We start from the raw sequence: 23,341 nt of genomic DNA, 5'->3' as shown, positions 1-23,341 counted from the left end.
GCAGTGTGTGGGCTTCTAATTGCAGTGTCTTCTCTTGTGGCAGAGCACGGGCTCTAGGTGTGCAGGTTTCAGTAGTTATGGCACATGGGCTTAGTTGCTCCGTGGCATGTGGGATCTTTCCATACCAGGGCTCAAACCTGTGTCCCCTGCATTGGCCACTGCACCACCAGGGAAGTCCCTTACTCTTTTTTATGCCACCAATCCTCTTCTTTTGCATTTTTCATCCAAGTCCTAAAACTGGCCTTTGATTGGCTTCTATTATAAAAAATTATGTAAACTGTTATGTTGGAACTAATTTGGAAGCCCAAGATGGTGAGATTGTTCTGAAAATCCTTTTCTAAAAAGGTTCAGATTCATACTATGGAGCTAGAATTGTTAAACCACTGTCAGTCAGTGCATACCCTTTTGGTCCCATGCCATGCTGGGCCTTTGACATGGGTTACTAAAGCAAGATCCTGTCATGGAGTTTATGGACCAGTGCAAAAAACAGACATATACATAAATTGATAGTTCTAAAGGGCTATTTTGTGTAGTAAAAGTTATGCAGAAGTTATGGGCCCTTAGTTTACTGCAGGGCAGTTACAGGTGGCTCCCAGTAGAAGACAAAGCTTGGACTGACTCAAAAGATGGGTAGTTACCAAATAACCAGAATTGTTGCATGGTTTGCATAGGGAGGTGTAAGCAGTCCCAGTATTAGTGAAGGGTATATTTCAATTGGACAGGTAGGTAGGGGTTAAATCATGTGAAAGCACTTGGATTTTTATCTGTAGGTGATGACTCTGAAGGATTTTAAGTAAGCAAATAAATGGACAAGTTTTCATTTCAGATGGCTCTGACAGCAGTGTGGAAAACTGAGGGTAATAGGAGGATCTAAAGCTTCAATTAATTAGGTTAGGTATTAAGCCCCAGTTTGGTGGTGTAGCCTGGCATAAGTGACCCCATTTGGGGCCTGTGGTTTTCTTTTTAATAATAGGAGTCATTCAACTAATACTAGAATGAATGAGCATACTTTTAGCTGATCACTTTAAACAACAACTGTAGGTCCATCTGATATCAGGTGACCTTGGCCTGCAGTGGCTTGAAGCAAGATTTTGGTTCCCTGGCCAGAGATTGAAGTCAGGCCACGGCAGTGAGAGTGCTGAATCCTAGCCACTAGACCACCAGAGACAGTGGCCAGTGACAAGGCCCTAGCCTGTCTGTTTTTAGAAATTAATTTCCACAAGGAGATGGAAAGTAGTGAAGCAAATAAAGTGTTTATTAGGAGGAAAAAGAGTATGTGTGAATACACACACACAGGTGGACTCAGAAAGAGTCGTGCCCTCGTGGTAGTTTGAATCACTTAATATGGGGCATTTCTTCCTGGTTTCCTCTGGCCAGTCATCTAGCATTGCCTGGTTCTGAGTCCGTATTTGGTTTATCTCAGGGTCCTCCCTGTGTGCGTGCAACTCTTAGCCAAGATGGCTTCTAGTGAAGAGGCCTATGGGTAGGTTGACATCATCTGCTATGTGTAGTCGGGAAGGTCTCCTTGACCTTGAGAATGAGAAATATGTGGTCTCTTTGTTTCTTATGTGGGCAGAGCTCAGCTCCTCTCTGCCCCTGCCATTACTGTTATCTTAAAGTGTCCACTGGAGGCAAAGTCCAGCTATTTACCCTGTTCCTTTTGTTACTTCTAACTGGAAGTGTAAATAGAAGGCTGTCTGTAAATGTCTCCTCTCTCACGTCCAACTGTTACCTCACAACTGGGTTTGCCTCTTGATGGGTGTCAAGCCAAATGACACAACCAAGTCAAAGAGGAGAAGGAAGGATTTATTGCAGCAAGTAATAACACTGGGGATCTTTCCCAAAGCAGTATCTCCTCAAGAGCAAAACTGGAGAAGTTTTAAACTAACAGTACATGCATATTCATGAAGGGGCTTGAGCAGAGGAGAATTCAGTCTAGAATTGGGGCACAGGTTGACAGAGTCAAAGTTTTAGTTGAAGTCACGAGGGTCAGGAAAGATCAACATCATTTCTTAGCTTCCAGTTGATCTGGTGGCTGAGCTCTCAAGGCGGGTGGGGATGGTGTTTGAATTCTGCAAAACTATTCAATAGTGTGCGCCAGGCTAATCTTTACCGTTGAAACAGAACTGGGAGTCTTTATAAGTGATTTATTATCTTTGCGATTGTTACTTCTCTTGCCGGGTTACAGTCCTTTGTTCCTGCATTCTTTTATTTCCTTAAGATCATTAATTACTGAGACCTATTCAAGGGCAAGCGTTGTGGCCAGGCTTAGATCACAAAATGACTTAGGCCAGAAATGGCTCATGTCAAGAAAGCCATGCCTGATTCTCTTTCTCCGGGGACCTCCTATCCTATCTGCTTTCACAACCCATCCAAGTGCAACACCGAACATGTTGATTGTATAAGCCAGAATGCAATACGAAAAAGAGCTGGTACCTCCTTCAGTGTATACCAGACCACATGCTGCAAATATCCTACTAGAGAAAGGGCTTGGCTGAATTTTGGCTTTGATATCTATCTGAAGTATTTCAGCAGTGGGGCAGATTTGCTGATAATCAAACAGAATCTGCAGAAATGTGTCTCGGAGCTCCAAGGAGCTCTGGTTCTTTATGGTCAGTGCAGAAAGAATGCAGCAAGAGGCAAAGTGATAGATAAGTGATTTATTAGAATAGGATGCTTGTGAGGTTTACAAGCAGCCAGCAAGAGGGTGCCGCCCCGAGAGCTTAGTGGGCTACAGTTCTGTGATCAAAGGAGAAGTGGGGAGGGGGAGACGACCACCACCTTCTTCATTCTTCAGTAGATGTCAAGCTTCCGTCTTCAGTTCCTCCTCCATGTCAGGTGGGGGAGTTTTCTTGTCCCTACATGTTCAAACTGGGACTGCCGTGGCACAATGGAAATGAGAAAAAAGGCAGTAACATATACTAAAATGTGATAAATCATCTCAGGTTTCAGTATAATGTCACCTTTTCCTTATATTACTGTTTTCAGTGCGTGCAGAGAAGTATGTCTTAGGCATCATCAACTTCCTGAACTTACTGGGTAGGATGTGGGTATCATTACACCATTGTTTTATTGTTCTGGGGCATGTCTCATGCTTCTGTTGCATGGTTTTGTTGCTAGGCAAGCCTGCTTGGTTTTGTGATTAAGCAAACCTACTTTCTTAGGTGATCGTTAACTTACAGGGGTCTTCTATACTTTTTTCTTTACTTAGGATTCCTCAGTGGGATTAACTATTTAATCACCTACTTTGTCCCTTTACTCAGTCCCTATCAATACCGGTCCCTGATGGTGTCAGTTTCCACTGCATTGTGAAGAATCCAAGGTCTGTGTCTCCAGCAGCATCTCTGCTGGGCCGTGTCCTGCAGGCACCTTAGACTCAGACAAATCCAAAACTGAGTTAGTCGACCCCCTTCACCCCAAACCTAGTTCTCCTCTACTCATTTCATTGTCCAAGCCAGAACCCTGAGAGTGCCCCCCGGTACCTTCATCCCCTCATCCGCCAATCGGGTCACTCCAGTCCATTCACCTCCAAGGTGTCTCAGTCCACTCCCATCCCTGCTGCTGATGCTCTAGTTCGGGCCTCAAGTCTCACTTGGACCATTGCAATAGCCTTGGGACTTCTGTCCTCGTCTCCAATTTCAGCCTCCTTCTGTCCCCGCTCCTTGCAGGAGCGAGTGATCTTTCTAAAACGCGAATCTGAAAACGACTCCCCTGCTTAAAATCCTCTCCTGGTTCCCTCCTGGAGGGAGAAACCCAAGCCTCTCAGTTTAGCAGCAAGTTTTCGGGTGGGGAGTTGGAATGGAGGCGTTCCACCTAGGGCTCCAGGGTCCTTGGGACGAGGGAAAGTCCTGCAGGACCGAGCACCTAGCACCGGCTTCTAGGCAGAGGAGGAAGGACCCGCTGGGGGCGAAGCTTGAGAGGCAGGGGAAGCCGGGCCAGAGCCAGGGCAGAGGGCGGGGCCCTGGGCGTGGGGGCAGGCGTGGGCGGGGCGGGCGTGGGCGGCTCGCGGCCTCCGGACGGCAGGGGGCGGCCTAGCCCGTGGCGGCGGCGGCGGCCCTGGTCCCAGGCTCCGTGTCGTTCGGGCGACAAGGCGACCTCAGACGGCGGGCCGCGTCGGCCGGGCATGGCGGCGTGGAGCCCGGCTGCGGCAGCGCCACTACTCCGCGGAGCCCGCCGGGTGAGCGCGGGCGGGGACCGGGCTGCTCTCCCTTGGGCGGGAGCTGCGCTGGGACCGCGGGGCCGGCCGCGGCCGCCACTGCGTCTGGGAAACTGGTCCACAGAGGGCGGCGCGCCGGGCCCAGGGCCTGCCCTGCATTTCATTCACTCACTCGTTGGTTCGTTCATTTAGTGGGCCCGGCTACGGGCACTGGTAGAAGTGTCAGGCCCGGCGCGTGCTGGAGGAGCTCCCGAACGGGGTGGGGGTTGAGGCCGAGGGGAATAGATAGTCATAATACAGCGAGCACGGAAAAAGCAATGTTGATTTACTAAGCCGAAGACATGGGACTCATAGCCCGGAGTCGCGGAGTGCGTGCCGGGGACTGTTAGCTGGGTCAGGGCTCCGGAAAGTCCGCCTGGCTTCTGTGACCTTGACCCTCCCCAAATCCCATACTCCCGGGGTAGGAAGCCAGCAGAGGGCACTCACCACGCGCCCTGCTAATTTTCTCTCCCTCCTTTCTGATTCATTCTTTCCTCACTTCATCCACTTCTTTCGCTTTCCTCTCACATTCCTCCTTCTCTTGGACCTGCCTCCCCCAAGCATGAAGGGTACTTCTGCTGGTGACTTTCAGAGTAGACAGTCGGCTTTCCGGGGATTTTGTCAGTAGATTACTGGTTTAAAGGCCGCTGCCTGCAGATCGTCTGAGATGAAGAACAGGCTTCTCCCAAGGAGTCAGCAGTCAACGTTTTCTCCCAAAAACGTTTATTCTGCATCCTGGAGAGCTTAAATGGACATCGGACACCATGTAGTCCCTCTGACTTAGCCCGGGGCCCTGCCTTGCAGGGGGGCCCTCACTCCTTAGTGATTGCCGCTTCTGCGTGCCACCTGGCTACCCTCTGCCTTTGCCCCCCAGGTCACTGTCTTCAGAGGAGGTCCTGTTTCCCCCCCGCCCCACAGTCTTACCCAGGCCCACAACTTAAAGATTCTGTCCCTCTGTACATCACTCAGACAGCCTCCCTCCAGATCTTTCTCCTGACCTGCATTTCAGTTGCCTGCTAGAATCAGGATTTCTTTGCAGGTGCCCAGTACATATGCCCTGAATCGTGTGGTTCTTCCCCTGCTCATTCATTCATTCACTCATTCATCCATAACCCAAGTCCTCCTGAGGGCCTGCCCTGGGTCAGCTCTGGAAGACTGCAGTAACAAGACAGACCCAGTCTTGGCTTCTAAGACCAGTTGGCGAAAGAGTCAGTACACAGGGAATTTTAAAGAAGGCGCTCTGAGTTTCTGTAATCCAGGACCCTGCTCTGGGCCGTCAGAAAAGGCCTGAGGATGAGCGGGACTGAGGAGATGAAGGGATGTTACCTTCAGCACCAGCACTTGATGAACAGCGCTCCACCCGCCTTCCTCCTCCAGTTAGGGATGCCTGGTACTACTCCCTTTGTAATGATATTGTTATTTGGGAATCTTTCCTGACTTGCTTCAAAAGGCACTGTTACTTTGGCACCAAGAAACCTGTCTAACAAAGTCCAAAGTCTTTAGCCTGACACTGAAGGCCTGCTGTGCTCTATTTTCAGTCTCCCCTTTCAGCATCTGCTTAGCCCAGCCAAGGGGCTGCCTTCATCGTAAGGGTTGAGACGCATTCCCATCAGAAGCACTGGGTCCTAACATTGGGGTGAGGGGGGAGTGTTACTGCCAATGGTAAATAATCTAAAAATGTTCTGACTTCAGGTCCTTTAATAGAATTTTGTTTCTTCTCCCAGTAAGAATTGCAAAGGGTAGCTGGCTAATTGAGCAGTAGGTCACAGGGTTACATCCCACTGGAGAGAATGTAGAATGTTAATCAGGCCTAAAGGGTGGGTGGCATTTGGCCCCATCAGTACATGGTCAGTGGCATGCTGGCCTAAGCAGGGCACGCCTGAGGCAGGCTGCTGCCCGGCCTCTCCTGACTCTGCATCTTATTAAGGGATCCAGCCTTGGCATATTATTTAGTGCTTCAGGTGCCTCACTTATTAGACCGTCATCATGATAGTGTCTCACTATCATGAGGAGTTAAACATTTGTTGAATTAAGTTGGGGCCCTTGTTATCTCTAGAGTCAAAGTGAGTTATTTACAACTCCACTTCCCCCTCAAAAAACGTTTATTCTGCATCCTGGAGAGCTTAAATGGACATTGGACACCATGTAGTCCCCCTGACTTAGCCTGGGGCCCTGCCTTGCAGGGGAGGGCGGGGGTGGGGGCTGCACAGTGACTCTCCTCTGTTCTGTGGCAGCTTCTTCTCCACGGTGCCCAGCGTATGTTTGCCTCGCAGACTGAGGGGGAGCTCAAAGTGACTCAAATTCTCAAAGAAAAATTTCCTCGAGCTACAGCTATCAAAGTCACTGACATTTCAGGTAAAGTTTTCTCTCATCTTTCCCACAGAGTTTGGTAAGATTTTACCCGCTGGAGGGGTAGAGGGCAGGGGGCTTGGATGGAACTCGCCATCAGTGGCTTCTCAATACATGTGGCTTTTGGACACATAGACCTTGGCCTCTCCCGCTGGAAGGGTGGAGGTGGGGATGCAGAAACATTGGCGGGCAACCGCAAGGACTTGTGGTTGCCAGCTTGGCCCAGCTCAGATTAGGTCTCTCTCAGTCACCCTGGGGCTCAGGTCCACAGCCTTTAATTTGACTTTGAGATGAGCCAGACTTTAATTTCCCCACATTCTTCTGACACCCTAGAATGCCAGATCTGGAACAGACTCCAGGAAGACGAGCCCCGAGAGGCCTAAGAACCTGCCTAGCCCTTCACAGGGAATAGGCGGCAGAGCCAGGACCCAGGGCAGACTCTGTCCTGAGCCCAGTGACCTATCAACTTCTGCCCACACCAGACAAGGAAGATAAGGCCTTTATCAAGACACACATGTGAAAGAGCTGGCCAGGGGTGGCATCTCCCACACACAGACACAGTCTTTGTCACTCTGCATTGCTCGAGGGCTCGCTGGCTTCTCTGGGAACATAACATTTACAAGGATAGGGAGAAAGTTTAGAAAATAGTTTTATTCTAGACATTATAGGAAATTAACCAATCTAAAGATCTGTTGGAATGGTAGGTTGGGTGAGCCCTCTGCAGGGGTCCCAGGGCAATGCTGAGGTCTTTTTTTAAAATTAATTAATTAAATTTATTTATTTTTGGCCGCGTTGGGTCTTCATTGCTGCTCGCGGGCTTTCTCTAGTTGCAGCGAGCGCAGGCTACTCTTTGTTGCGATGGGCGGGCTTCTAGTTGCAGTGGCTTCTCCTGTTGTGGAGCACGGGTTCTAGGCACGTGGCTTCAGTAGTTGTGGCTTGTGGGCTCTAGAGCGCAGACTCAGTAGCTGTGGAGCACGGGCTTAGTTGCTCGGTGGCATGTGGGACCTTCCCGGACCAGGGCTTGAATCCGTGTCCCCTGCATTGGCAGGTGGATTCTTAACCACTGTGCCACCAGGGAAGTCCCAATGCTGAGGTGTTGATGTCACCAGTCCTGTACCTGCCTCAGGCCCAGTTAGGGAAGAGCTGCAACTTGACCTCCAGTCTCACTCTGCCCAGCCCTGGGTAGAGTGCAGAAAGGGGATCAAGGCTAGGAACCTTGGTTTAGCCAAAGCTTAGGCTCCTAGAACACATGAGAAAAGCTTAACAAAGCCTATTGAGTTCTTTCTTGCCATGTTGTGTCATGCTGGAGCAGCACGTTTTATTATCATCAGTCATCAGCACTAGCTCTCCAGCCATGTGGAGACAAAGCTCGGGCTGGGGGTGGATGGGTCCACACAAGCTCTGCCTTGAGAGCATCCCCGGATAGCCACCCGCTCCCTGCCGCAGCCCAGGGGAAAACCCTTAATGCTGCTTTTAGAGCAGGTGCGCTGGAGAGCCCAGCTCCGTGACCAGCATGTTTTCACTGTTTATTGTAATGCTGTGTCCCTGTCTCTCACACTTCCTTGTTCCTTTTATTTTGGATAGTATTGCACATGGTTTTTAAATCAGATTTTAGTGTGTTTTTGCATTTTTAAAAATACCAATTGCTGGGCTTCCCTGGTGGTGCAGTGGTTGAGAGTCCACCTGCCGGTGCAGGGGACACGGGTTCGTGCCCTGGTCTCGGAAGATCCCACGTGCCGCGGGGCAGATGGGCCCGTGAGCCATGGCCGCTGAGCCTGCGCTTCCAGAGCCTGTGCTCCGCAATGGGGGAGGCCACAACAGTGAGAGGCCCGTGTACCGCCAAAAAAAACAAAAAAAAAAGAAAGAAAAGAAAACAATTGCTAGTCCTTTGGGAGGTGGAGCACTGAAATTCAGTCCCTCCCACCTTCCATGGCATTTGCTGGCTTAATAAAAGGAAATAGTAGGAAAGCCTACATTTCCTAGGCTTTACATGTTTTGTGCCTTATCTTTCTTATCCCAAAAGCAAAATTCTGGGCAGTGCAAGTGCCTTACAAAAGGAAGAGCATGTTTTGGATTGAGGTAGCCTGCCAGGAGGAAGACGTGGTCAGATTGTAAGCCATGATCTTCTAACAATCTTAACAACTTTCTGCTGAATGATAACATTCAGACCTTCTTTGGATTGTGTGGTACTTACTTCAAGGACATAAGGAACTGTGGCTGCTGTAACTTAATAATTAAAACACTTTCAAATCACATTTATTTCAGGAGGCTGTGGGGCAATGTATGAAATTCAAATCGAATCGGAAGAATTTAAGGAGAAGAGAACTGTCCAGCAGCACCAGATGGTAAATCAGGTCAGTAGAGGCTTTGCCTCTGGTCTCCACATCTGAAAGGGCCTGCAAGTGGGGATGGTATTGTACCACCAGTCCTAGGAAAGAATAATGCAATACCACAATCATGTGAACACGACCCAGGATCCGAGAAAAACATAAATAAACTATCTGGGATCGGATTGTAGGCAAATATGAATTTTATTCAAAATTGAAAACAAGCCGCCCAATAGTTATTTTGCATTTCCCTGTATAGTGCTACCGATGTTTACTGTGTACTGTTATTGTTGCATATTTTTTTTTTTTTTTTTTTTTTTGTTGTTGTTGTTGTTGTTTTTTTTTTTGCGGTACGCGGGCCTCTCACTGTTGTGGCCTCTCCCGTCGCAGAGCACAGGCTCCGGATGCACAGGCTCAGCGGCCATGGCTCACGGGCCCAGCCGCTCCGCGGCATGTGGGATCTTCCTGGACAGGGGCACGAACCCGCGTCCCCTGCATCGGCAGGCAGACTCTCAACCACTGCGCCACCAGGGAAGCCCTATTGTTGCATATTGAATAGTATTTTTAAACACAGGAGTACTAAAATTGTATGTTTTTGTAGATTTGAACATTTTTTTAAGCCTCTTTTAGGACTACTAAAGTAGTCCTAAATTGGGTAAATTGAAGGATGGCCTGATTGAGAATTGCTCCAGCTGCCTCAGACCCAGTGACAACAGCAGGGGTCTGGAACATCAGATTAAACCAGACTAAGGCCCAATGTATTCATTTTCTATGCTTATTTTACTTGGAATTTATTCCAGCCTTGACCCTTGGGCTTATGTCTATAAACTCACCCCATTCAGCCAGTGTGTTTGACATCATTCTGGAAAGTTGCACTTTGTGAACTAGTTTAACTTTTGTAAAGCACAGCTCTGGTCATGAAAAGTCGCATCCAGGTGTTCCAGACTGCTCTTCCAGGCCTTTCCCCACCCTTCTTGGCCCAGATCCTCCCTCTGGGCCCTGCCCATTGGTCTCTCCATGCATCTGGACCTTTGTCCAGATCAGACCTCCTGCCTGGGCTGCCCCTCCCTCACTCCTCTGCCAGACTCAAATGCTGCCTTCCCACCTGCCCGGCAGGGAATGAATGCCCTCCACCATCTGACTCCAGCCTTTTCTGCCTTGTGTCCTGGATACTTAGGTCCCTGCCGCCATCCCTTGGCCCTGCGAGCCCTTTGTGGTCTGGTTCCTTGTTGGATCCATCTTTGGATTCCTCGTGGAGTCCACCTTCACTTGGATGTAGGCACGTACAGCCCTAAGGCATGCTGGTGGTCTGACTGGGCAGTCTGGGGTGGAACAGCAACCACTTCTGTCCTCCAGAAGCACTTCTAGCCCCATGTGATCCCAGGGATTGGAGCCAAGGTAGAAGACAAGGCAGGGAAGACCCAACTGGCCCAGATCATCCCCAACTGGTGGGACTTTGGGTTTTGTTATCAAAACTACTCAGGCTGCCTAGTGTAACTGGGCTCCTGGGGGTGCTGTTAAGTACAGCACATCCCCTAGCCTGAAGCCATGGTTACAAGGATGCAGGTTCTGGAGTTGGACTGCCCACATTTCAAATCTGGGCTCTGCTACTTTCTGCTGTGTGACCTTGAGCAAGTTACTTAACTTCCCTGTGCCTCAGTTTCCTAATCTGTAACAGGGAGAGTAATAGGATTTGCCTCAAAGGGCTCTTTTGAGGATTAGTGGTAAAGTCATGTAAAGCACTGAGAACAGTGTCTGACACATGGAAAGTCCTACATAAATGTCAGCCGCTGTCACCATCATCATCATTGTTACCTATAAATGCTGCGAGGAACCTGCGCCAAGTTCAGGGGGCAGCAGCTTCCTCCGCTTGGGAGAATGTCTCCTACATCATCTTAGGCTCAAGGTTTCCTTTGGGCCCCTACTGAACATGTACCTTCCCTGGCCCCATCCTTGCTGGAGAACCTTGCTCACTTGTCTGTCGTTGCCCTGGAAGCAGACTATGCAGGACAGGCCCAGATCTGTTTTCTTTTTCTTTGCTTCTTTTTTTAATTTTTATTTTATATGGGAGCATAGTTGATTAAAAATGTTGTATTCGTTTCAGGTGTACAGCAGAGTGATTCACTTATACAACCCAGGTCCGTTTTCTTCACTGCTGTGTCCCCAACACCTAACAAAGGACCTGGTACATAAAACAGCTCAATCTGTATTTGTTGAGAGTTTATAGAGAGTAAGGAGAGCTCGCCTGGGTTTTGTTTTTGATTTACAGAGAAATTAAATGTTTAATGCCTGAAAGGCTTTCCATTTCAGAGAATTCACCTCCTGGCATTGGTGTACTTTTAACCTGGAGCAGCTACTGCGTTGGTTACCATAGCAGCCGCTTTGCTGGGCCAAGCACTGCTTGTCTTGGGGTGGGTGACGCAGGAGGCAGTGGCAGAGGGCGTCACTGCCATATGCTTTGGGCCAGCCCCCAGCAATGGCAGGATGATGAGGATTCCATCCCCATCCATCCTGCGCCTACCCTGGGGAGCAACCACACAGAGGATAGCAAGCACCATGTTCCCTTCTGTGTCGGGTGAGCTGGTCCATCCCAGCTCCGCACATTACAGTGCAACTGGAGCTTCAGATTCCTCGTTGGTGAAGATCACGTGAGGTGCTGGCCACACGTGCCCGCCTTCTGCGGGCATGGGAAGGTGTTTGGTAAATAGCAGTTGCCCTCTCCCTTTCTCTGCCCTCTTTCCTGTCTGCTGTCCATCATCCTCCCCGAAGGGTGCCTCTGCCCTTGTTCCCCTACTCAGAACCTTTCAGTGGGCACCCTGGTTGCCCATGGAGCCCGGTCCCACCTTCATCTGGGATTTCCGATCCTCTGTGTGGTCGGCCTCAGTCTCCCCTCCGTGGGTCTGACTCAAACCCAGGCTTTTCCTGGTGAATTGCAGCAGGTTCCCAGCCTTTCCTTACCTGCTCTCCTGGGCCCAGTGCCCTCTGCCTCTGTGCCTGTTGCACCTCCAGCCGTCCCGCTCCTGGGCTACCTCCTCCACAAACGGCCAGTGCAGTAGCAAATGCTTCTTCCTACCGGTACCCGCAGCAGTGCTGAGCTGGCCTGTGGTCTGGCAGCATCCATCTCTGTCTGTGCTGAATTCATTTCTTGTGGGCTTGAGTTACTTTCCTTACCTTTTTTATCATTTTCCCATGCCTTTTTCATTTGTGTCCCCAGCACCCAGCCGTAATGCCATGGGCATAGCAGGTGCTGAAAAATGTTTACCTACTGTACATCTTATAAACTGTGGGACTTGGCCAAGTCATTTCCCTACAAGGGCCTCAGTTTCCTGACCTATTTAAAGTGACCCAAGTGATCTCTAAGGCCCTCTGTAGCTGTGAGATCCTGTGACTTGTGTTGGGGAGCCCTCTGAGGGCTGCAAGAGAGTGGGGAGAAGGCCCTGGAAGGGGAAGTGCACAGGGCTTAGGGATCAAAGCCTGGATGGTTTCTCTGTTCAGGGTCTTTCATGTGAAGCTGTGACTGGGCCCTCATCTAGCCCACAGAGGCTTTAAGAATTGTGGCCGAGACACGGGGACAGCCTCTAGGGAACATTCCATGCCTGCAGAAAGCAGAGAGCATGTGGCTCAGGGTGCTGTGTTTCCCTCTCGCAGCAGTGACATGAGGCTTTTTCCAGGGGCATTTCTGCTTATCTGCAGAGCTGAGGGGCTTATTTGTGAATATGGAGATGGTGGGGCAGCTCATTGGCTCCCAACACAACCACAGCTCCTGGCATCAGGGGTGGCCAGGATGTCAGAATTCCCTGGGTTCAGGTTCTATCTCACTTGCTGTTACTCACTTGCTGACTTTGGGCAAGGGATAAACTCTATTTCTTTTTTTCTCAAAGATGGAGATAGGACTAGGTTATCTCTAAGGATCCTTCTGACTCATAAACTTGACCGCATGTGTTAGTATTCTCTTTGTTGTAAGTGGCAGAGACAAAGTTAAAACGAGCATTAGCAAACAAAGGTAATTAATTGGCCCATGTAATGAAATTATCTAGATTCAGGGTCTTAAGTTCATCTGCTTGTTCTTTCATATTCTCTTTTTCTGAGCTTCCAGTTTCTGTACATTGGCCTCATTTTCTCCTACTGGAGATGGGCTTTCTCTTCCTGGTGGGGAACAGGACTCCAAGTTGCCTCCAAGTGACAATATTCCAGTATGCAGGCATACCTCCGAGATATTGCAGGCTTGGTTCCAGACCATGACGCTAAATCAAGCACATGAATTTTTTTGGTTTCCCAGTGTATATAAAAGTTATGCTTATACTATATTGTATCTATGAAGTGTACAGTAGCATTATGTCTAAAAAATATATCTACATATCTTAATTTTAAAATACTTTGCTAAAAAATGCTAATCATCATCTGATAATACAGGGATGCCACAAACCTTCAGTTTGTGAAAAAACACAGTATCTGCAAAATACAGTAAAGCAAAGTGCAGTAAGACAAGGTATATCTGTGGTGACCAAGAGAGAAGGCTCTACACTGAAAAATCCCAGGGAAGACTCTGATTGGCCCAGTTTGAGTCATGTGCCTCCCCTGGACCAGTCAGGCTGGTCCAGGGGCACATAGCTACCTCAGTACAGGTCAACTGGTAGTCCTACCAGCAGTACACAATTAAAGTGGAAAGGGAGAAGGGAGATTGCTGGAAAGACTGGAAAAAAATGTCTACCCCACTGTGATGTCTTGGGCCTAGTATAAAAGGACTTAGACTCCAATGCCTCATTCAGGTCCTGTAGTTTGTCTTCTGGTACTGCAGGAGCTAAATATCTATTTGATTGTGGTTGCCCATTTACACTTGGGTCCTGACATCATTTGTAGCCTTAAACAAATCTCATAATTTTCAACTTTATTTTCTGATTTAGAGTAAAATTGGGGAATTGGCGCTGATTAGTGTGGTTTTATCTTTTTATTTAAAAAAATTTTTTTTTACATGAAGCTATATATTTTCTTTTATTCAAGTAATTTTTTTAAATTTTGGCTGTGCTGCTCAGCTTGTGGAATCTCAGTTCCCCAACCAGGGATTGAACCCAGGCCTCCGCAGTGAAAGCATGGAATCCTAACCACTAGACCACCAGGGAACTCCCAGTGTGGTTTTAAAGAACAGCTATTCTTTGCTCAAAATAGCGAAACACAAAAAACAGCCTGAAAGTTCTTCATTAGGGGACAGGCCAAAAAATTATGATACATATAATGGAATGCTATGCTGATACAAAAAAGAATGAGGGTGTGCTTTATGCCTGATATGGAAAGATCCCCAGTGTTAGGGGAAAAGAGAGTGCAGAACAATGTGTTTGAAATACTGTCATTTGTGTTTTAAAAAGGTACTGGGATGAAATATATATGAATATTAGTTTGAATATACATTTTTAAATCCTTGCAAAGATGCACATGAAAATACCAACAGTTCTCTGTTTGGTTTGGAGGTGGAAACTGGGGGACAGATGTGGGAGGGAGACTTTACTGCATGCCTTTTATGCCTTTTGATTTTTGAGCCAGCTTAAATACTGATTCCAAAAAAAAAAAAAACGGAAACATTGTTTAAAGAAAGTGTGTGCAAAGTTTCCTACAGAGATAGAGCTATATAAAAATACTCCCATAGAGACTTATTGTAATCAGTGTCAAATACAAAACAATGATGATGCTCTTCTGCTTCCTTAGGCACTAAAAGAAGAAATCAAAGGTATGCACGGATTGCGGATATTTACCTTTGTCCCCAAACACTGACCGTGCCCTGGCTGCGTAGATGTTGCTGCTGAAACGTTGGATGTATCTTATTGCTACTGTTCTCTCCTAGGCATATGACAAAAAATTTATCTGTTTTGTTCCTGGACATTTCCATATTGTAATTATAGAAGAATATGGTATCTGTTTAGATGTTAATTAAAGGCAACAGACAACTAAAAATTTTTTCATTACAAAAATATTTATTTAATCCTGCTCTGTGCTAGGCAACATTCTTCTTTTTTTAAAATATTTATTTATTTATTTGTTCTGGGTCTTAGTTGCAGCAGGGGGCTTCTTAGTTGTGGCTCACCGGCTCCTTAGTTGTGCCACATGGGCTCCTTAGTTGCAGCTTGAGGGCTTCTTAGTTGTGGCATGCGAACTGTTAGTTGTGGTATGCATGTGGGATCTAGTTCCCCAACCAGGGATTGAACCCGGGCCCCCTGCATTGGGAGCGAGGAGTCTTATCCACTGCGCCACCAAGGAAGTCCTGGCAGCATTCTTAATATGGGGATAATGTAATTAATAAGAAGCAGACCAAGAAAGACTATATGAAAGTTTTGAAGAGTCATAAGTAATGCTTTTAGTTCCTTTATTTCAGAAGCATGTCCTTTTGTTCAAAGTGGTCTTGTCTTTGAACAGTTCTGTCCTGATGCTAGAGGCAGAATGGGGTGCCAGCTTCCTTGTCTTGTCAAGAAACTTTGTTTCTTCTCCTTTGTGAAACTGCTCAGGTCCCTTAATTTTACCAAAAAGAAAAGGAAAGACCCTTTGGTTTTGCCCTTCCCTTAGTTCACCACTCTGTTTCCCTTTCCTTCCAAACTTCTTACAAGAATGATCTTGGACCCTCATGTTTCTTACTTCCTGGAGTGAACTCTGAGGAGTGTGGGCTGCCTGGATCAGGGTCTTTTTCACGTTTGAAGATCCGCCACCCTTTGCATCTTGGTGGGAGGTTGAGCCCACCTCCAGTGTCAGAAGCTAAAAAGGCTTGCTTTCCTAGCTCCTTGGCAAACAAGGCACAGGCAGATGATCTAGACTCAGCCAGATGGCTCTGCCTTGAACTTTGCATTTTGGGAGCAAGTGACGCTGAGAAGCTGGGCAGTGGCGTGTCCATTTTGGCAGCTGTGGCAGCAGTGTCCAGTGTTCTGGGAGGTGTCAGTGTTATAGGCCGCTGTCTCTGGAGTCCATGGTGGTAGTCACTGTGTCTGCAGCATGATCTGGGCTCTGGCCAGTCTTCCTCTTCCAGCCCATTTTCAGAAGCTGCTTCCTCAATGTTCCCAGAAATTCTATGATTATCCCCATATCCTTTCTCTAAATTCTTTTCTGCTCACATCAGCCTGGTCAGTATCTGTTGCTTACAACTGAGAGCCCTGATGGGTTCACCCGCCCCTCACAGTGCAGCTCCTGCCCGCCTGCTCCCATCTCGCCACTGGACAGCTTTCTGAGAAATCACATCCACTGCCTCTCTCAGTCCTCCACATGACCTGTCACCATAGCGATTGCAGGTTGACCATCCACTCCTTCCTCAAACTCCTCCTTTGTGTTTCATGGAACTGACCACCAGAGAAATCACTGGTCACTATCAGTTCTTAAGATCCCTCTTACCTCCCTAAGAAATAAAAGTATGTAGGTAAAACAACCTTGAGCCCCAGAGCTTTGGAGCAGCACAAATTTTAAATATTCTGTTCACATATGGTGCCCTCATTTTTTGGTTTAAAATTATTCTCTAACCCCACAGTGTGGGGGAGGGATTGGTGTCCTGCCAAGGCAGAACTGCCTTTTACATGGAATAGATTCACTAAGTTGTATCAGAGTTGAAAAGACAGAATAAAAGAACTCCTGAGGGCCCGGGGCACCTCCGAAAGACCTAGACACCCCACAGGACAGTTTTAGGTGGTATAGTGAGGAAACACCTAAGTCCCAGAGGCAAGAAGAAGGCAGGTGTCAGGTGTCAGCGAGAACAGAAAGACCACAGAATTAGATACATGTTGATTACTTGTGTGGAGCCTAATTGTCCTCCTCTTGAGAGTGAGCTGGACATAGTGATCTGCTTCTAAAGAACAGATTAAAGTGGAAGTGACAGTGTGCAGCTTCAGAGACTAGGTCATAAAAGGCACTTGTGGCTTCCTCCTTGCTCTCTTGGATTGCTTGCTCTGGGGGAAGGTAGCTGCCATGTTGTGAGGACACTCAAGCAGCCGGTGGAGAGGTCCATGTGGCAAGGAGCCAAGGTCTCTTACCAACAGCCAATGAAGTAGGCCTGCCAGCAGCCCATAGAGAACTGAGCTTTCTGCCAAGACAAGAGCCATTCATCTTGGAAGTGGATCCTTCCAAGTCTGTCACAGCCAAGCCTTCAAAAAACTGTAGCCCCAGCTGACACCTTGACTGCAAACAGCTGGAACCACTCAGCTAGGCTACTCCTCAATTCCTGACCAATAGAAACTGTGAGATAATAAATGTTTGTTGTTTCCAGCCATGGAATTCTGGGGTGAATTTTTATGCAGCAATAGATAACTGATACACTTGTGCATTACTAGGAGGACGCTGGGGATTACACATATTGAGGGAAGGGTTGAAGAGCCAAACTGCAGAAAGGACAGGGTTACAGCTAGAAATGTCAGGAACAGGAACACCACCGCCACTGGGGCTCCTTGCCTCTCCTGTCTGCTTCTCTCTGCAGATCAGCTGTATTGTCTCCTACTGTAAAACAGCGTCCACCACGTGCTGCCAGTGTACAACCGACTATACTGCTAGTAGCTCTTAATTTTTATATCTTAATGTGCAGATCATGAGAAAGACAGACTGTCCTTCCAACTTCCACTTGAAAGGATGCCAGGGAGGGCCTTTTTGACCGGCCTGTCATGAATCAGGAGCCACCTGGAGTCCAGGAGTCACAGTACACTGCAGCCTCTCTCTGGACTCAGGTTTGGAGTGGAGGGAGGAACAACTGCCAAAAGAAGCAGGGGTTCTATTCTCCAAAGCAGAGGCTGGGGATGAAACAACAGGAATTCTCAACTGGAGGAAAAGGTGAGTGGAAGAATAGGAAGAAGAGGCCTCATAGGAGTGTGGGGACACTAGAGAAACGGGGACCCTTGCCTCTGCTTCATCACACCCCCACCTCAGAGGACTCTTCAGACCTAGTGAAATGTGTCAGTCCTACCACATCACATGTCTGCTCCCAAATATGGCAAGAAGAACTTTTTAAGGTACCCCCCTGCCCCCTGTCAAACACACACACATACACAGTTGTTCTTTTTTTTTTTTTTTGGTACGCGGGCCTCTCACTTCTGTGGCCTCTCCCTTTGCGGAGCACAGGCTCCGGATGCACAGGCTCAGCAGCCATGGCTCACGGGCCCAGCCGCTCCGTGGTATGTGGGATCTTCCCAGACCGGGGCACGAACCCATGTCCCCTGCATCGGCAGGCGGATTCTCAACCACTGCGCCACCAGGGAAGCCCCAGTTGTTCTTACCCACAAATTAAAAGGCAAGTTGGGAGAGGAATAACAGGGTTTCTTTTTTAGTTGACTGAATAAGAAGAAATTGTTTCATGTTAGCAGCCACAGTATATACATTGCATCTGATACAGCCAACTCCTAGAGTTTAAGTGCTACTTACAGAAACTGCTGAATTAACCTGAGACATTTTCTGAGTCAAGGGTCCTTTTGAAGACAGTGTGCAGTTTTCCAGTGGAAAATCCAAAGCATCCTAGGGTAGGTGATTGCTAACTAGGCAAGTCAACCTAAGTAAGAGACACTGCCGGGTCCCAGGCCTGTTCTGTTCCATGGGTTCCTGTGGTGCCCCTCCCACCCCTGATTAGAGCACCCAACTAGCAGTTGTGGGACAGGCTGGCCTGCAACCTGGGAGGGGATTGGGTCCACAAAGCCCCACCCAGACAATGGCAGTGGCAGGGGATCAATAGATTCAATTTCCTTTCATGGGAATCCAAACGGGAAAGGGTAAATGACAAAAAGACAGATAATGGTTGGTGGAAAGCTCTGGGAAAACAAATCTGGTTCAAATCTGGTTCAAATCGAGAATCAGTCAAGGAGAAGCGGAAGTTTAAAAAAAAAAAAAAACGGCCTGGGAGCTGTCATGAGGGGCACTGCCAAGTCCGAGTTAAGAGAAAGTCAATACTAGGAAATAAAGACATCGATTCTCAACCTAGTGCAAGTCAGAACTACCTCGGGTATTTTAAAAATCACCATACTTGTTCCCTCCCAGGTCTAAGAGACCAGCTAATGAGGGATGGGGAGAGTGGATTCCAGAGCCCAAGTTAAAAACAGACTCCCTTAGTGGCCCAGGAGTCGGGACCCACCCCCACCCCCACCCCCACCCCCAGGCCCCTCACCTCTGCCCGCAGACGGGTGAGGCCTGCCCTGCCCACCCCCTTTTCCCTCTAGGGAGCACAGGGGGCAGTTGGCCAGCTCGCCTCCGCCCCCAACGTCTAGGGGAAGCCACCCCCAGGCCCCTAATTGCGCAGAGTAAAGCGTGGCAGTGCGCGACGCCCCCCAGCCAGGTGCAGCCCCGACCTAACCTGGGCGGAGGGCACTCTGCCCTGGGCGGGATCCCCCCGGGATCCAGGCCAAAGAGCAGGGCCTCCACCAGCCGCGACGCTCTCCGGGGAGCAGAGCCGGCCGCCTTCCCGCCCTGCGCTTCCTCGCGACGACTCAGACATCCGGCCGGCGCGCGGCGGAGACTCGGGCTGGGGTCCGCGGCCACGGCTCCGCGCCGCCGAAGACCCAGCTCCCCCGACCGCAACTTCTGCGGGGCTCCCGGCGCCCCTTGCCCGGCCGGCGGGGTCTCTGCTGCTCGCCCTCCGAGCCACGCTTTGGACGCCTTTTTATTTGTATTTGTTGAGGGGGTGACGTCTGCCGTTAGGAACCTCATTTCACGGAACTGATCTCATAGGCTGTGGTAAAATACCCTGACACTGTGAATTTATTTTTTAAAATTAATTATTTATTTTCGGCTGCATTGGGTCTTCGTTGCAGCGCGCGGGCTTGGGCTTTCTCTAGCTGCGGTGAGCGGGGGCTACTCTTCATTGCACTGCGCACGCAGGCTTCTCATTGCGGTGGCTTCTCTTGTTGCGGAGCACGGGCTCTAGGCGCGTGGGCTTCAGTAGTTGTGGCTCCGGGGCTCTAGAGTGCAGGCGCAGTAGTTGTGGCGCATGGGCTTAGTTGCTCCGCGGCATGTGGGATCTTCCCGGTCCAGGGCTCGAACATGTGTCCCCTGCGTTGGCAAGCGGATTCTCAACCACTGCACACTGTGAATTTAAAAGAAAATGTATGCACTTTAATTTTTTGAGGAAAATATAATATTTATTAGAGAGGCAGATAAGAGGGTACAAGTAAAAGGTGCCAGATGGTTTCATTTCTTTTAGAAGAAGAATAAAAACAATCATATTGACCTTTATTCCAACACAGTTTATTCAGAACCCAAGTGTCTATAGTAGCCTCATGTGTCTCGTCCAGCAGGCAGCCTCTCCAGCAGTTATGAAAATAAAAAATGTCGTTAGGGAGCAGAATAATCAGCTAAACAAACGGATAAAAGAGTTAAAACAACTGAAGTTCAGGAAATCACTTTAGGTTTTTGTTTTTTATAAACAGTTTTTAGAACAGTTTATATTGAATATAACTTTTTAGAACAGCTTTAGATTTACAGAAAAAATGAGATAGTATGGAGAGTTCCTCTGTACCCCAGTTTCCCCTATTAGTAACAGCTTACATTATTATGGCACATTTGTTAGTAAACCCCAATACTGATACAGTATAACAAATTAAAGCCCAAAGTTTATTCAGATTTCCATCGTTTTCCATAATGTCTTACCCAGGTATCCCTTCCACAGCACCACATTACTTTTAGTTGTACAGTCGCCTTAGGCTCCTCTCCCTCAAGACAGTTTCTCATAATTTCCTTGTTTTTGGTAACTCTTTAAATAGCCGTATATTCTGTGGGGCGAATTATAGACGTGTTTGATTGAAAGCACTTTTAAAAACAAAAACAAAACCACAAGAGGAGTCATAATCCAGTTGGCCAATTGAAAGTTATTCTAAACATTTTGGCAAGCATTAAATCATCACACGTTAGACACCACACCCAAAAAGTGCCCTAGCTTTATTAAAAAGAAAACAAGTGCCCCGAGTTTTGGACCTCAGGAAGTAACAGCTTCACCCAAACAAGAGTTTAAAGAAATTCATTGTCTGGGGTGAGGTTTGGTAGATTTTATAAACAAGGTTCGGGAGGAAAGACTTCAACACACACATTATTAACCTGTAAGTGAAACTACAGAACACGCTTCGGGGTTTAGTAGAGCATAGGTTCTTCTGTCTCCGCACAGAAAGAATTCAGTGAGAGGCAGAATGACAGATAAGGAAAGAGTTTATTAGACTAGGACCCTTGTGAGGGGTACAAGCAGGCAGGCAAGAGAGTGCCGCGCCGAAAGCTAGGCGGGCTACATTTTTATAATCAAAGGAAAAGCGAGGAGAGAAAGAAGACCACCTTCTTCCTCATTCTTGAGTAGATGTCAAACTTCCATCATCAGCTCCTCCTCCATGTCGGGCGGGGGAGTTTTCTTGTCCCTACATGGTCAAACTGGGACTGTCATGGCACAATGGAAATGGGCAAAAAGGCAGTAACATATACTAAAATATGGTAAATCATCTCAGGTTTCGGGATAACGTCATCTTTTCCCTATATTTTTGTTTTTAATATGCTCAGAGGAGCATGTCCTAGGAATCATTAATTTACTGACCTCACTGGGCAGGATGTGGGTCTCAGTTCACCATTGTTTTATTGTTTGGGGGCATGTCTCCTGCTTCTGTTGCATGGTTTTGTTGCTAGGCAAGCCTGCCTTCTTGAGTGATCATTAACTTACAGGGGTCTCCCATACTTTTGTCTTCTACTTACAATCTCCTAGTGGGATTAACTATTTAATCACTTACTTTGTCCCTTCACTCCAGCCCTATCATAAGTGTGTTATTATTAACCTGTAAATTAAAGGAAGAAAACTTGATAATCAGGCTGAGATTTTTCTTCTTTTATTTAACAGAGAACTGTTGGAAGAAAAGAATATCTTGGGTGGAAAAGGAAATTCCTGATGCTTTGGAAATTGTTCAATACTTTCTCTAATACTTCAGGCACTGACTAAAGGAACTGCAGCTACAAAATATCTTGAACTGTTTAGTCAATGTCCCATATCTCCATCTGCTTTTGGTGTGGAGGCTATGGCTTAAAATAATGATCATAAGTTTATGCACACAACACTTGCTCTATACAAACAAACTGAGCTATTTTCTGAATCAAATTTGCACAATCCTAAAGAAAAAAAACTTCAAAAAACAGGATGTTTTTCAAGGCAGGCTTTTAAAAAGCTAATGTTGATTTGGCCTGTTCTAGGCTCTTTCTGGTATTTAACAATTTAGAAGCAAGCTCATAATCTGACATAAGAAGGTCAGATTATAATACCTTTGATCTCCCATTCATTTGGTTAAATGCCAGAAGCAGTCTACTAGGTTAATGAGCATTACGGCTCATTAAAACAAATCTCCATCATTTAAGAGTCAGCTGGTTTTCTTGATGCAATACTTAAAAAGGAGAACTGAAACAATCCCCTGAAGAGGTCTGGATCAAGATAAGTGGCTTTATCAATATCATGTCAGTAAAGGCATAATAATGCAAAAGAAATTTTAATTATAAAATTTAAAAAATTATATATGTAGTTGTAAGCTGGGCTGTCGTTAAGTACAGTCTGCTATATCTCACTTTGGTAGCCAGTGTAAAATGTAAGCTGACTGCAGCTAATTTACCTTGAAACACAGGCCATCCAGAGCAACAAGTATGAGTCCCTCCTGCCATTTTCTGATACTCTGATATGAGCTTATGAAATGAGCCCATAAAGTAGAGGCAAGAAGCTAATTTTCCTATCTAAAAGTAGGAAAGACATGAATAAATATTTTTCAAAGCCAAAAAAAAAGGGTATGTCTCAACCTGACAACCTTACTTCTGACCCATTCATAGCTGGGTGTTTATTGAGCATTATCAAACACTGGATTTGGTGGCTGACTATGCATGTGACCAGTTTCACTATCCATCCTCCTGCTTCAGTGCAAATTTAAGAATGCAAATCCTATGTGGCCATATTTCTTTAAAGATGGTGAAAAATGTTTATTTTATTCTGGCTAAAGTTAATCACATTTTCTGAAGTGATTTCCCTTACATTTACTACTTTTTAAAAATTTCAGTAAACTAAAAATTTAGATCTTAAAGATGGGAATGGTTTAAAAATCTACCCTTCGGAAACAGTATGCTGCGCTCTTAGTCTGTGTATGACTGTAGTTATCACCACACTGCCTTCAAATTATAGCCCAGCCTGGGGAAGTGTGAGCTGAATACAGCTGCTCCTGCCACCAAACCTCCAGCTGAAACAGAACCTAGGTGACTGAGAAGTGGACACGTGCTGTTTTCATGCAAGTGTGTCTGTACATCACTAGAATATCTGATCTGCAATTGGTGGAAAGCTCAACTGGTGCCATATGTAAAGTAAAAATCAACAGGTTAATTGACCAAACTTTTCCAGATTTCAGTTAGTTGTTTGGGATCAAATAGACAGGCTGGGATAATCATGATGAACTAGCCATGATCTTAACCACATTTAAGCATTTAGTACCAATATAAGTATTTTCTTATTTACTTCTTTACTCAAGTAGGGTGAGAT

General features: G+C 47.1%; 1 protein-coding gene across 1 annotated transcript; it reads left to right on the top strand.

Moving 5' to 3' along the window:
* Positions 1-4,006: 4,006 nt before the first annotated feature.
* On the top strand, positions 4,007-14,817 carry BOLA3 (bolA family member 3). Its single transcript, XM_059079909.2, has 4 exons — positions 4,007-4,177; positions 6,430-6,550; positions 8,810-8,898; positions 14,572-14,817. The coding sequence occupies exons 1-4, from the start codon at positions 4,124-4,126 to the stop codon at positions 14,635-14,637; spliced, it is 330 nt and encodes a 109-aa protein (XP_058935892.1). The 5' UTR covers positions 4,007-4,123; the 3' UTR covers positions 14,638-14,817.
* The last annotated feature ends 8,524 nt before the right edge of the window (positions 14,818-23,341 follow it).

Source organism: Kogia breviceps, chromosome 11 (genome assembly GCF_026419965.1).
Source record: "Kogia breviceps isolate mKogBre1 chromosome 11, mKogBre1 haplotype 1, whole genome shotgun sequence".
NCBI classification, from domain to species: Eukaryota; Metazoa; Chordata; class Mammalia; order Artiodactyla; family Physeteridae; genus Kogia; species Kogia breviceps.
Note: the sequence above shows the minus strand (reverse complement) of the source record. Positions and strands in the feature narration are given on the sequence as shown.

Excerpts from the sequence above, each read along its gene's own strand:
- BOLA3 (XM_059079909.2), top strand. The coding sequence starts at position 4,124 with ATGGCGGCGTGGAGCCCGGCTGCGGCAGCGCCACTACTCCGCGGAGCC. Across the intron at positions 4,178-6,429 it reads TACTCCGCGGAGCCCGCCGG|CTTCTTCTCCACGGTGCCCA; the intron begins GTGAGCGCGGGC and ends GTTCTGTGGCAG. Across the intron at positions 6,551-8,809 it reads CAAAGTCACTGACATTTCAG|GAGGCTGTGGGGCAATGTAT; the intron begins GTAAAGTTTTCT and ends CATTTATTTCAG.